General features: G+C 41.7%; 1 protein-coding gene across 1 annotated transcript in view; it reads left to right on the forward strand.

Annotated features, from left to right (window-relative positions):
- Positions 1 to 11843, forward strand: part of KIF13A (kinesin family member 13A) — a 762232-nt gene extending 750389 nt beyond the window's left edge. The window contains exon 41 of the mRNA XM_086965110.1: positions 9394 to 11843. Within this exon, the coding sequence (XP_086821236.1) occupies positions 9394 to 9680 (287 nt within the window). The 3' untranslated portion in view covers positions 9681 to 11843. The remainder of the gene's footprint in view (positions 1 to 9393) is intronic.
- The last annotated feature ends 2939 nt before the right edge of the window (positions 11844 to 14782 follow it).

Raw genomic sequence — 14782 nt, forward strand, 5'->3', positions numbered from 1 at the left:
GACACTTGGTTAATAGGGCTGTCATCTATCACAATGTTACCATGCATTCAGATGAGGCAAAAGAGGATTTTTTACTAGACACTTTTGAACATTCCCAGAAATCTGTGCAAATACTGCCAATGATTAAAGGAGTTATTAAACATGCGCCATAAGTGTTTAAAGATCCTGTATGGGCTAGAATCCTAAACCCAAGGATAGAAAAAAAGTACAGAACAACTCCTGGGGATCCTACTTGCATTAAGGGACAGCTACCCTTAGACTCCCTAGTAGTTTCAAACACTGGGAAAAGAGCAAATTCACAAATATCAGGAGAAGCACCACCTCCTGGTAAAGAATCCAAAATCATAGATGCTTCAGGGAAAAGAATAGCTGCCCAAGCTAGCAATACATGGCGCATTGCTAACACACAGTCCCTCCTCGCTAGATATGATAGGGCTCACTATGATCAGCTAGAGAACCTATTACAACATCTACCTGATCAATATAAGGCACAAGCAGATGACCTCATACAAGAGGGTAAACTTATATCTAACGCCTCCATTAAATGCGCACTAGATGTAGCAGACACTGCATCCAGGGCAATAAACACCAGTGTCCTTCTTAGACGTCACGCGTGGCGACGCATTTCAGGATTTAAGCAAGAGGTACAGACTACTATCTTAAATCAACCATTCAACCAACACCAGTTGTTTGGTTCAGAAGTAGACATAGCTCTTGAAAAAATAAAAAAAGACACTGACACATCCAAGTCTATAGGAGCTTTGCAGTCCACCCAAGCAAGAGGCTCCTTTTGTCGCTCTTTTTACAAAGGAGGCTCCAAACAAGCTGGAGCAGACATTTCAGCTTCCTTTAAAAATAAAACACAAGCATCCTCCAATAAAGGATTCTTTAGAGGAGGCTGCAGTGGAAATAACAATAAGGGAAGAGGTTGAGGTAACAACAACAATTGATCCTCTTTCACCCCTAAACAGTGACTTCCTTCAGCTAACCCAACAGCATACCACTCCTGTTGCGGGGAGATTAACACAGTTCCTACCTGTCTGGAATTCCATCACAACAGACAAGTGGGTAAGACAGATTTCCAGTGTGGTTACTGCCTAGAGCTTACAGCTACACCTCCAAATATACCACCCAGACAGCGTCCAATGTCCACAGAACATCTAACGCTGCTCCAACAAGAGGTTCTCTCATTGCTACAGAATGCAATAGAGCTAGTTCCATTGCAACATCAAGGCACAGGTGTCTATTCACTCTACTTCCTAATACCCAAAAAGGATGGAACACTAAGACCAATTCTAGATTTGAGGCCTCTCAATCTGTATATACACTCAGATCATTTTCACATGATCACTTTACAACAAGTGCTCCCATTATTGCAACAAGGCGATTTCCTCACTACACTAGACCTCAAAGACGCCTACTTTCACATTCCCATACATCCTTCTCACAGGAAGTATCTCAGGTTTGTGCTAGAAGGACAACACTTCAATTCAAAGTCCTTCCATTCGGGGTAGCAAAAGCACCAAGAGTGTTCACAGAGTGCTTAGCAGTAGTAGCAGCACATCTCTTAAGACAACATATCCATGTCTTCCCTCACTTAGACGATTGGCTCATAAAGGCCAAGTCATTCAACCAGTGTGTTCAACACGCATCTCACACAATTCAGATACTGTACAACTTGGGGTTTACAATAACCTACACCAAGTCACATCTACAGCCCTCTCATGTACATCAATACCTAGGGGCTACCATAAACACCAATACAGCTCTAGCTTATCCCAGTCCAGCCAGGATACAGAGCATCCAAGCCTTAGTCACAAGGTTTCAAAACCAACACTCTCTCCCAGCCAAAGTGTTCATGCAACTAATAGGCATGATGGCATCTTGCATTTTTGTTGTACCATATGCAAGACTGCAAATGTGTCAATTGCAGGAATGTCTAGCACACCAGTGGAATCGGGCACAAGGACAACTAACAGACCTGTTGTTGGTGGACAGCCGCAAACATCGCTCTCTGCAGTGGGAAACACCAAAAACTTGTCTAAAGGGCGGCCATTCCTCGAGCCAGTTCCACAGATTGAACTCACAACAGACGCATCCCTGACAGGATGGGGGGCACATCTGCTCCACCACACAACTCAGGGAACATGGACTGCTCAACAAAAGAGGCTTAACATGAATCACCTATAGTTGCTGGCAATTTTCCTAGTACTGAAGTCCTTCCAAGTGCACATACAGAACAAAGCGGTCTTTCTCCGGACAGACAACATGACATCCATGTACTATATACAAAAACAAGGAGGCACACAGTCCCGGCAACTGTCCCAGCTCGCACAAAACATTTGGAGATGGGCCATTCCACAAAACATATATCTGTTAGCAGAACACCTTCCAAGAGTTCACAATCAGATAGCAGATCTGTTAAGTCGACAGACACAACAGATTCACAAATGGGAACTACATCTGCAAGTTCTTCAACAATTCTTTCACAAATGGGGTCATCCAGACATAGATCTGTTTGCCACACACGAAAACGCAAAATGCCCAACCTTCGTCCTCATGTTTCCACACCCGTTGTCCAAGGGCAATGCGATATGGATGAACTGGTCAGGCAGATTTGCATACGCTTTTCCGCCAATCTCACTAATACCACTAGTGGTACACAAGCTGAGACAACAGCCTCTCAAACTGATCCTGGTAGCTCCCACATGGGCACGCCAACCGTGGTTCACCAGACTGCTAAAACTTTCTCTAGTTCCACACCGAAAACTGTCTCTGACACCATCCATGCTAACGCAGAACCATGGAGACATCAGGCATCCAGATCCAAGTCAACTGAATCTGGTGATCTGGCTCCTGAAGTCTTAGAGTTTGGTTACCTTAACCTGCCCCCAGACTGTATGAATATCATTAAAGAATCCAGAAAACCTACTACTAGAGCTTGCTATGCAGCTAAATGGAAAAGATTTGCCATTTACTGTACTAATAATCAAATTGATCCTTTGGATGCTTCCATCCAAAACATTATCTGTTACCTTCTCCATTTGCAAAGATGTAATCTAGCATATTCATCGATACGATTACATCTTGCAGCCATTGCGGCATACCTACAAAACAGGCTACATATGCCGTTGTTTAGAGTACCAGCAATAAAAGCGTTTATGGAAGGATTAAAAATAATTATTCCTCCTCGGTTACCACCTTCTCCAGTGTGGAACCTAAATATTGTTCTTACCAGGCTCATGGGACCCCCTTTTGAACCTTTACACAAATGTGAACTGCAATTTCTCACATGGAAAAAGCTTTCCTCATTGCTATTACCTCTCTTAGAAGAGTTAGTGAGATTCAAGCTTTCACTATACAGGAACCATTCTTACAACTACACCGTAACAAAGTGGTTCTAAGGACTAATCCCAAATTCCTTCCTAAAGTAATCACTCCTTTTCACCTAAACCAATCTGCCCCAAAAACAGTTAAATCTGAAGGTGTACAAAGAAGGCTTGAATTTAGGAAAGGAAGCTGAACATAACTGTGAAAAACACTTCCTATTGTCTTTAGTTCATAATCTCACAAAGCCCTGGATCAATCATTAAAAATATATCACTTGTCCAGTCGGATTGTTAAAACATGCCATCCTCCAAAACATTAGGCAACTCCGTTTAAATTACGTCACTTGGCATTAAGCACTAATCCTGTTTTTAAGAGTAGTCCAATTTGACAGTTGTTTAGCAATACTATTTGTGGAATATGAGTGTCAGGACCTGTGTAGTAGGTACTACAAGGTTATGAAAAATAATTGGTGTGCATTACGTTTTCATTGTCTCCAGGGCTGGACAGGGGACCCAAATGCAGCCCTGGCAAAAAACTAAAAGCAGCCCGCTCCCTTTATCTCCTCACACAATCTCTCTCCATACTCTCTCTCTTTATCCTCTTTCTTCTCCCTTTCTCGCTCACTTCCCCCTCCCTCCCCCCCTCCCTCCCCCCTCCCCTTCTCTTGAAGCCCTCTATGCCTGTTCCTGTTGACTGGGAGCCTAGAAAGTGTATAAAGACACCAGTAGCGTCCTGGGCTTTCACAACCGGCCCCTCAAGTACTCCAGCCCACCGGGGAAATGCCCGATGGAATAAAGGCCTTTCTGGTGCAAGTTTTATAATTATTGTAATAATTTGTACCCTTTTAAAGGTGCCTCCACCTCCACAAAGAGCTGTGGTTGTTTCTTTTGAAGGTTAACACACTTCTGTCTCTCTAGAGTGATTCTGGAGTTCTGTATACTTGTTTTTCTTTTCATCCGTCTTCCTGTAAGAAGTCAGGCAATAAGAGCATTCTTCATTATTTGCAACATCAGATGCTATGTCTCCATCGCGAGGATTGCTTCACATTCTCATCCCTATTTGTGCAGGAGATGCTTCAGTATCTTTATTTCAAGTGATCCGCCATGCCTTCCCAACACAATTCAGACCAAGATTCTTTTTGAAGCAAAGATCCCTAAAAATCCGTTTTCTTTGAAATTCTGGAGATTTGCACCTTCAGTTCCAGTAGGCAGGCAAAGACTTTGATATTTCATGCTTGAACTATGTTTGGTAAGGATTTTTTATAAAAAAAGAAGAGAAATAAGGACATTGAATATATTTGTGAAGTGTACCCTCAGTCTTTTTATTTATTGCTTGAAACATATTTAATTCCTTTTCTGTTATCAGAAGCACATTATTGACATCCTTTAAATTAGTTTTGGTAAGTAATCTTAACTTGATTTCTCACCCCTTGCATCTTCGACTCAACCTTAAAAAGGTTCTAGCCAGTGCCTCAAACCTATTGTTTACTAATGTCGTGGCCAGCGCATTTTTATGTGCCATATTACCCAGTGGTTCTGATGATGTCATCAATCCCACTTCCCAACAATTGTCGTTTTATGGTCCTTCATACTTGCTCTGCCCCTCAAAATGTTCCCCATAACGCCTATAAGAAGACATTTAACCCCTCCCCTGCTGGTGACGGAACCACTCCGTCATCAGCCGCGGTCACGCTGTGCTGATGACTGAGCGGTTCCGTGACGGCCCGCCCGGCACGCCTGCGCGGAGCGTTCCATTGAGCGGGCGGGGCCGTGACAGAACCGCTCCGTCATGAGCACAGCGCAACCGCGGCTGGTGACGGAGCGGTTCCGTCACCAGCATGCGCGCGGCCGCCCCGCCCCCTTAGCACTGCGGCGGAATAGCCGCCGCAGTGAAGGGGTTAAAATCTCACTCTTTCATTTACTTTTTTCCCTTCACTATCTGCAGCTCAACAAAACATATTTCTTGTTTATAGTTTCGTTTTTTTCATTCTAAATAGAATATTGAAGTCCTACATATAGTACATAGGGCTTGAGGACATAAGGAATACATGTTATAGAATGCCTACAATGCCACAATGTATACCATCATCTGATTCACGTTTTATGGGCGTGTCAATTTGGTTATAATATTCAATTTGTATTCATTTCTTTGTTATTTCCATACCCGCATCCCGACTCTAAAGTACTTCTGTTTTGTTCTGTTGTAGCTCATGTTATAAGACTGTTTATCCAATCTGTGTGACATGTACTGGGTCTCTTGGAGCCCTGTGAAATGTTCTTCTGTTACTGCTTAGATGTTTTTCCATTGTTTTTGATACTGGCGATGTTGGCTGTTAAGACTTTCTTATTAAGTGACATCTGTGCCTGTTTTCATCAAAGTGATCCTTTTAGAGTCGGTGTCTGGGGTACATCTTCGTTACACTACCATCAGAACCAGCCTACCTCATCCTCACACGACACGCTCTGCATTTCACTCAGGACATCATCCATCGGATGAATGATGTTGCATCCATCATATGGATATTCTCCTTAATTTTAATTTTATAAAATCATCAGTCCTCTGTTTATCGATATTGTTATTCTTGACGGACTATAGGATCACGGTTTGTGCAGCTCACACATACCTCTGCTGTTCTTACTGCTTTGTCCACAATGCATGAAGATGCTGATGAGATTCTCCCCATCTTTTTGATATCTCGAGACTCTTTCCACAGAGGGTGTTCATTAGTCAACCAGTGTAATAGTTTAGATTATCTTTTAGTCTATGAGCTCTGGTTTCAAGAGGGCAGAAAGTGTATAATTAGTGCCTGCCATCGCTTTTCAGTTCACCGGCACCTTATTTAATTTCTTTAATTATGCAGTGCATGATGCTTGAGATCTACTATATAGGCAGCACCTCAGCTAGGTGTAACTTAAACAAGCATTGGGAATGTTCTCCTAGGCGGCTATGGATCTTTGGGGGAACGTACACTGCCACATCACTACCAACTCCTCATCGGAGCAGCAGAAGAGAATATGGAATTGGCCCTTTTCGACATATTCCACCACATCCTTCCTGCTTGTTCATCGAACCACCGATGGTTAACAGTCAGAGCCCCAGCCTGAGTGAAAAATGTGAGGGCTTGTATGGTAAAGAATATATGGAGTCTGTATAGACTCGTTTTGGGAGACGGTGCCTGGGTCGAGGTTGAGTGGTGCTTTCTTGCAGTACTTTTTAGGGCTCGCCTGGCGTTGCAGCGTGAAGCGCTGCCGCTAGCGAACCTTATTGTCATTGTGTTGCCTTCCCAAGTGGTACAGACCGGTGCACGAGCGGACACCGGTATGTGAACTCGCGAGCTCCTGCCCGCCCGCGTCTCTTCCAAGGTGCGCTCCAGGCCGACTTATTTTCATGTTCCGGCTATTTGGCATTGTAAATAACAATGCGTTTTATTTATGCTTCAAAAACCAAAAAATAAATAAAAGGCATTGTCATTTACAATGCCAATAGTTCAAACTCGCTTAAATGCGAGACCTGTTGCATTGCAAATGCTTGTTCTGAGTTGGCACAAAACGTTTTTGTCAGAAATTAGTGTGTACCCCACTCAAGAGTTTAATGTAAGGAAGGAAGATGTTTATTTACCCCTCTCTCTCTCCACCATCTGTGACCACACATGGGTTGGGCTTACGTTGTTTGTCAGTGTTTCAATTGCAGGAGTTATTCTCTGCATATAGAGGTCAGATTTTTCTTTCTCCTGCAGCACGCAAGCTTGCAATAATCACCTTAATAAATGAATATATTTAATCTTGAGTGGATAGTGTCTTTGCATAGACTGATATCTGCTTACTCTAGAGCATTACAGAAGAGCGTAGGCACTTGATAGTAGTTTTGAAGGGAAGCATGTGTGGAAGATGCCAGTGACATGGCTTCATTAGGTTTCTTATAAAACCAGAAACAAATACAATCTGGGTATCTTAAGAAAGAGTCCCAAGATGACAAAAACTAGGACAGCACATTTATTATCCTCTTCCTAAATGAGATCAAGCATCTAATCCTGAAGGTAAGACAGGAGAGTAATGAGTGAAGAGCAAGCATCCGTCACAAAGGAACAGTCGCCTGCCTAAGCTGTTGTTACTGTGAATCAAAACTAACTTGCCCTCCGACTAAAATGTCCTTGATGGTGTGTAAACTGTGACTTTTCAAGGAGTCAAGCACTTTTCCATATATAGCCTTCAGTATCATTGTAAGTACCTTGAAATGAGCCCGTGCTTGAACTGGCAACCAGTATATTCCAGTGAGGGCAGTCTATATGTGCTCCCTTGGGAATGTGTTGGCTGTGGCACATGCTGCAGAGCTCTGGATTACCTGAAGCTTTGGAAATTGGTTTTAGATATATCCTCATATAATAAGCAAATGCTGAGGTGGTACATCTTCCTTGAAAGTAGGTGTCCACGCTTTTTCTCCTCCACCCTAGGTAGGGGCTACCATATCTTGTAAGAGGGATATACCGGAGAAGTACCTTTTCCTGATATTTTACGGATTTGAGGGAAGTTTCGTTTTTCACAGATTTTTTTTGTGTTAGTGGTGATGAATCATGCTGAAAGCTAATTTGCATTGTTTTGGTAAAAAATGCATTTTTGGACACACACGGTTAATTGCCATATGCGAATTGCAAGCAAATCCAATTTGCTGAATAATGCAGAATTTAGCTCAAGTAACTTTTCTACAAAAGGCAACGGCCGCCATTAATTAAAATTGTTGTTTGACGATAAACCAGTATTATTTGTGGACACCAACGAAACAAATTATAAATATAATACACATCTTATTTTAATGCAACATGAACTTATTTATAAAAGACAGCAAAGCCCCTGCACTATACACTGTCAATCAATTCTTGGTAGTACTGGTGTCAGTTGAGGTGGTGGAAGTTGATTAAGCACATCAAAACTTTCAGTCAAAACTTCGAGAATGAATAAACATAAATTGACATGTATGAATCTCGATTGTTTACAATTCGAGCGGTAACCGGCGCCGTGTTGGTCCGTCTTCGAAACACGGCGCCGGGAACCTAAAGAGGGAGAACGGTACCAACGAGGTGTACCCGCCTTCAGTTTGGTATCAAACTTGCCCGCTCAACCTGGTTACTACTACTACTTTTTTCTCCTCCCGGTTACCGCTCGAATTGTAAATAATCGAGATTCATCAAATCACGCAGAAAGTGAGTTCGTACGTTTTGGAAATCCGAATACAGGATTCCATGTATCGCCCCAACCGGGTGCTCTTACTAATGTATTTTCGCCCAACACTTATGAGGCCCTGAAGATTCGCAGTCTGTTCCCTGCGATGAAACACGTGTTGGCCTATGCAAAGGAACAATAAACTGAAATACTACACCAAGAACAGAACGTTTTTTGAACTGATACATGTCAATTTATGTTTATTCATTCTCGAAGTTTTGACTGAAAGTTTTGATGTGCTTAATCAACTTCCACCACCTCAACTGACACCAGTACTACCAAGAATTGATTGACAGTGTATAGTGCAGGGGCTTTGTTGTCTTTTGTTAATTGTGTGGATCTCCTTGGTCCATCCCGGAGCGGTTGTGAGGGATTACCGCTCGCCTCATTGCCTATACTGACTACTTTGTGTTACCTTTTACTTTGCGGTCACTCAGGTTGTGCGCCTAGTCATTCTGGAATACCCAAAAAACCTCCCAGCTGTATATGAACTTATTTATAATTGAAGCTATTAGATTACTGACAGATGCCTTGATCAAAGAAAATGTTCTAGGTGTTTATGGATCATATGTGGATTATATAGGTTATGTTTCTAGTTCACACTTGCTTTAAATTGATTAATCGGCAAATGCAATTTTTGCTCCCTGTTGAACAAATTTTCTGTGAATCATAGTAAATGAGTGTTCATGTGCCGCTGCCAGCTTTGACATAGAATCCGAAATGAATTGTACCTCAGGTACATTTGGTCAATAGAATACAGGGTAATGCTATATTGGTCATTGAGTAACTTGTATGAAGAAACTGTTGTGAAATCCCTGAACCTAATGATATATCATGTGCTTTCCAGGGAAACATGATGGCACTGTGAAAGGCAGAGAGTACTTCCGCTGTAAACCGCGCTATGGTGTCTTCGTCCGGCCAGGGCGCCTCATGAAACCCCCAGGATCGACCAAGAGGACCAACAGTAGCATCTCGCGTTTCCAGGCCTCATCTGGCACTGAGAAGCGAAGAAGTGGTGCGCCTCAAGGACCACCGTTCATGAAGCACGGGGATGCAACACTTTACCAATCAGGGGATGCAGCCGCCTCTGCTTTTTCCCGGAAGCAGGAGAACAGGAAGTCCTGGATCAACTAGCTCACTCTACTTGCACTTCTCCACATCGTTGTGTGGAAATTCTTATGTATTTTAACTATTATTGTATAGCTGTACAGTTTTAATCTGTTCCTACTGAATGTTTACGCATAGTTTCTCGGACTTCTATATTTTTTTTAATACTGTGTATATATGTATATGTATTTGCGACAAATGATTTGGAGTTGCTTTCTTGTTTTTACTTCATGCATTATCAATGAGAATTTCACTGAACCAGGCAGGTTAATTCCTTGGAAGCCGTGTGTGCTGCTTATTTAAGATGGGTAGTAGGTCTCTCTGAGCAAAATGAAAACTGTATTCTTGCAAACTGTGCTAGGTTTACTGAACAAAATGATAAATATTCAACAGTTGTTTTACTTTGCTTTTGACAACTTGATGGCCTAGAGAGGAGATCTGTATATTTGCTGCCATAGTCACTTTTATATTTTCATCCTGTGGATAATGTCAATGGGAACGAACACTGGCCCATGCCTGCATATTTGGGAGCATAATTGCAAAGCGTCCTGTCTGTTTTATATTAACGTAACCTGCCCATTGCTGGACCAGAGAAATAGTATATTTTTACTTCATTGAGCTTTCTTGACTCAACCACTCTTGTTGAATCTGTGGTTATGTTGCCGGGTAATTTATAACGACTTGAAGCCTTGCATGTCACACATTTGAATCGTCAAGTGAAAGAAGATACTTACGAAAGTATTTAGCGGGGCAAAATAAATTGGAGTCTATATTTTTTCATTTGTGATGAATGTATTTGCTTAAACAACATGTAAAAGTGAGGGATTTTTGAGCATCCTTTCTGTACAGTTTGAAGTACTTCTAGTGTGAGAAAGGGATTGAGTTCAGGTAAACGCCATCTTCCGTCTTACCATGGCCTCTACTTTTATGTTCAATGGCTGCAGTTAAAACCGCTGAACAGGGAGATATTGTGTATGTTGGGATTTATGGAGAGCAAACCTAGCTTTGAAGCAGTGGGTCACTGTACAAGATAGTGGTTAGAGGGGTAGGGAAGGATTTGATATTGTGTGCATGTTATTGGAGGTAGGCTAGTTGGTACTGGAACCTCAGAGTTATTTTGACAGCTGATATGGTACACCTCATTTGATGGTCTTCCACTACATTATGACCTAGACGAGTGTCCGAGCATGTCTATCGGTAGGAAGAAGTTGATCCTTGATATGTAGATCGAGCGTGCTTGAACTCAGCATTTTCTTTTCCTATTCATTCATTTGTAGTCTGTCGGTGTCAGGCTTCTTGCATTACCTTGTAATCCTTAAGTGGTTAGTTTCTCTGCCGTGTGCATCAAGACTGTAGTAGACGGCAGGGCATGCAGTGAGACATTTGCTGCATCCTTTACTGTTGACTATGAACATTTCTTTTTCATGATGAAATGTCTCAACCAAAACAAAATATTGCAGTTTAAGGGCAGCGTTGTAGTTAATTAAACTTAAAAGTGAGCATAAAATCCCAATTAGGAGAGCTTCTATAGTCTAGATATCAAGGATATGAAGGATATAAGCGCGTGTCTTTTTTCATACAGCCAAAGTGTATGTTTAACTGAATATTATAATATCACCATACATTCTAACACTTTGCAAATGCTTATTACTTAAACAGGTCAACTTTTCTCACATATTAAGTTGATTCAGTTCTCTACTTAGAATAAGTATTTTTCATGTTATGTCACCATTACTTCAAACATATTTTGTACCATTGTGTATATAAACTTAAGACTTATACGGTTTGCTAGTAGTACTACGTCCAGATACTTTTTAGTTACATTTACTAATGTAATTCGCAACCTGGCTATACGATTCTTATGAATCTGGCATAAACCATGTTTTTGACTCTATATACTTCTCTCTTCAGTGATGGGATAGTTGCACCAATCAGTTGTGGCGTGCCATGCATAAACCATTTTCTTCTCCTCAACTAAGAGTGGAAGAATGACACCAGTCATAAACATGATCCCTTAATTTTTAGCCAGTAATCTTGCAGTTATTTTTAATTCCATGTTTGCCACTGATCTTTTTCCTTCACTGCGGAAGAAGGCCTCCATTCTTCCCCTTCTAAAAAAGAAGTCTTAATTCTGAGGACCCAACTATTTATAGGTCCATATCCCATTTGCCATGCACAGCAAAAATAATTTTAAAAAACTTATGAACCAGCACCAAATGGCCTTTACAACCAACTTCTGGATCCAACACATTTTGGGTTCAGACCAGGCCCCTTTACTGAGACAACACTTAAAAAAGCTACAGAGGAGATCAGGGCTGCGCTGGATAGTGGAGGAAAAGCAGCGCTTCTTCTTCTTGACCTGACGGCTGTATTTGATATGGTCCACCATCAGTCCTAATTGACAGGTTGCAAAAAGTTGGCATAAGGAGCAAAACACTGGCATTACTAAAATAATTTCTTGCAGATAGAGAGCAAACACTAACATTAGACTCATTTGTATACAAGCCTTTTGCACTCCCTTGTGGGATCCCTAAGGGTTCTTCACTCAGCCCTATGCTTTATAATTTTTATGTAACTGAACTAGTCTCCTTGATTATGTACTTTGGTCTTTCCCTCACATCCTATGCAGATGACACACAAATTGTAGTATTGGCACATAACAATATCCATAAGATAGGAGTTCATTTTCACGACCATGTGTGCAATCCACCAGTGGATAAACAGTCATTGCCTAAAATTAAACTTGGGCAAGGCTGAGGTCATTGTGTTCGGAAACAACCCCCAGCTTGGTTTACCTTCCATCTGGCCGCATGAGATGGTCTAGCTCCCAGCTCAAGTCATTAAGGCAAATGTATAGTATTTATGTATTTAAAGTATTGTATAGTGCCCGAATCACCCCCTTAAGGGTATCCCCGTGCTGCGGGAGTGCTAAAAGGGGCGGGAAGGAAATCAAAAGAGTGCGGCAAAACATTTGGGAATCATAATTGCAAACAAACTAAATTACGCTACTCAAATAAACTCGCTGATTTCATCCTCCTTCAGCACCTTAAAAATGATTATAAAAAGATAATCTTTCGTTCTCATTATTAAAAAATTAAAAAAAGTAATCACCACATTAGTGGATTACTGTAATAGTCTTTATCTGAGCTCTCAGGAACAGTACTTAAATAAACGGCAAATTTTGCAGAATGCGGCTGCTAGGCCTCTCCTTGGAATATCCAAGTTTCAATCTGCCTCTCTGGCCATTAAGGGCCTTCATTGTCTAACGGTCAGAAATTGCATCAAATTCAAGGCACTCTGACTGGTCTTCTAGGCTCTTTGTGATATGGGCCCCTTTTTCCTAAAACAATCTTTTTTTAAATGTTATTAGCCAAAGAGAATTTCACACTCTCAGGACAAAAAAAGTGGGTAGTTCCCAGATTTAAGAAATCATAGTGGGGTGGAAGCAGCTTCACCCTTTGAGTCTCGATAGTAAAGCTGCTGCCACACTGCTTGCCTTCAGAAAGCAAGTAAAAACCTGTTGGACTTTTAATCAGTAATTCTAAACAGAACTCTTTTCAGTTTTGAACCTGCAGCTAGTGCCATGACATCTTTGGGTAATCAAGCGCTTTAAAAAACTACTAACATAACAGAAGTCGTATGTCACATTTTCCTAGCATAGGTATTTTTAAGTCTGGCATTAACCATGACCTTTTAGTTTTACTAAAAGTATATGTATAATGTACTTAGAGGGGCTCTCCAACCGCCATCTTCATCCATTTGTCTTTTATTGTGTTATTCATGATTTTCCTCCTCCCTCTAAGCATACAGCATGGGACAGTTGGGTCAGCCCACTTCAGCCATTGGCTAACTTCAGTGCGAGTGACAGCATTGTGTTCCTTCAGAAGAAACACATCCACTCACATAATAGTACACTTCAGTACCAGGAACTACCATCGCATTGTTTGCTTCTTGATACCAAACAAATTTAGATTGACAAGGTACCAGCAGCTTCCCCAACAAGCACGTTTTGGAAAAACTGTGGCAAACAAAAGCCTTGACACTTGATAAAGGGAAGGCTGGCAGACAGCACCATACCTATTTGCTTTGCCAGTGCTTGTACTTTTTGTAGTAGGGGTGTATAAAGAGAGCATGTGTGCATCAAAAAGCCATGTGCAACCACACATTACTATAGTTTAAAAGAGATACAAAAGACCTTGCCTCATCAGAGGTATACGTTGTAGTGAACCGCTCACCAAGAAGTAAAATAAATGTTACCCTCTTTTTTTCTGGCACCTACATTGTTTCTGCCACGCTGCTAGAAATGGTTTTAAAAATGGTGGTTAGATTCCTTTTTATACATTGTGCAACTGTATAATTTATTGATACATTTATTTTCAGTAATTTGGCATACATGTGTGTGTATCTGTGCCTGTGTTTCTGTGTACAGGGGGATATGTAATGGACAATTGTTTGCTATGGTCCTGTTATGCCATGAAGGTTTCTAGTTGCACGACAAACTACAAGGTCGAAGCTTATTCTACAAGTCACCTGAACCCGATGATTTCATTTTGAAGCCATAGTAAAATGTTTCATTGAATTTTTGTGTGTTTTACATTTCTCATTAGTTTGAGTTCCAGTGTCATACGCTGATGACGCTCTGCTTCTCTTCCCATTTAAATCTCTTACTTCGGGGGTTAAAAAATCGTTCTCCGAAGGCATGAAGGCGGTCTCCCAGTGGATGACCTCGAACTTCCTACAATGTAATGTGGGTAAGACGGAGGTTATGCTCTTTGGGGATGCCAAAATGCTATGGACACCTGATTGGTGGCCGTCCGATTTAGGCCCGGTTCCCGAACCCAAACAGGTGGTGAAGAACTTGGGGGTACGATTGGACCAGGAGTTATCTTTAAAGCAGCATGGAAACAACATAGTGGGATCCTGTTTTCATGTTATAGGACTCCTCCGTAGAGTGTTTCCCTTACTCCCAGATACCACGAGAAAAACTTTGGTGCAGGCCCTGGTGCTTAGTCGTCTCGACTATTGCAACGGGCTATTGGCATCGGCCAACGATGGAGTACTTGGTAAGCTTCAAGTGGTACAGAACACCGCTGCGAGGCTGGTCCTAAATGCCCCTCCTAGATCCCCCT

This window comes from Lissotriton vulgaris, chromosome 4_1 (assembly GCF_964263255.1).
Source record: "Lissotriton vulgaris chromosome 4_1, aLisVul1.2, whole genome shotgun sequence".
In the NCBI taxonomy this organism is placed as follows: domain Eukaryota; kingdom Metazoa; phylum Chordata; class Amphibia; order Caudata; family Salamandridae; genus Lissotriton; species Lissotriton vulgaris.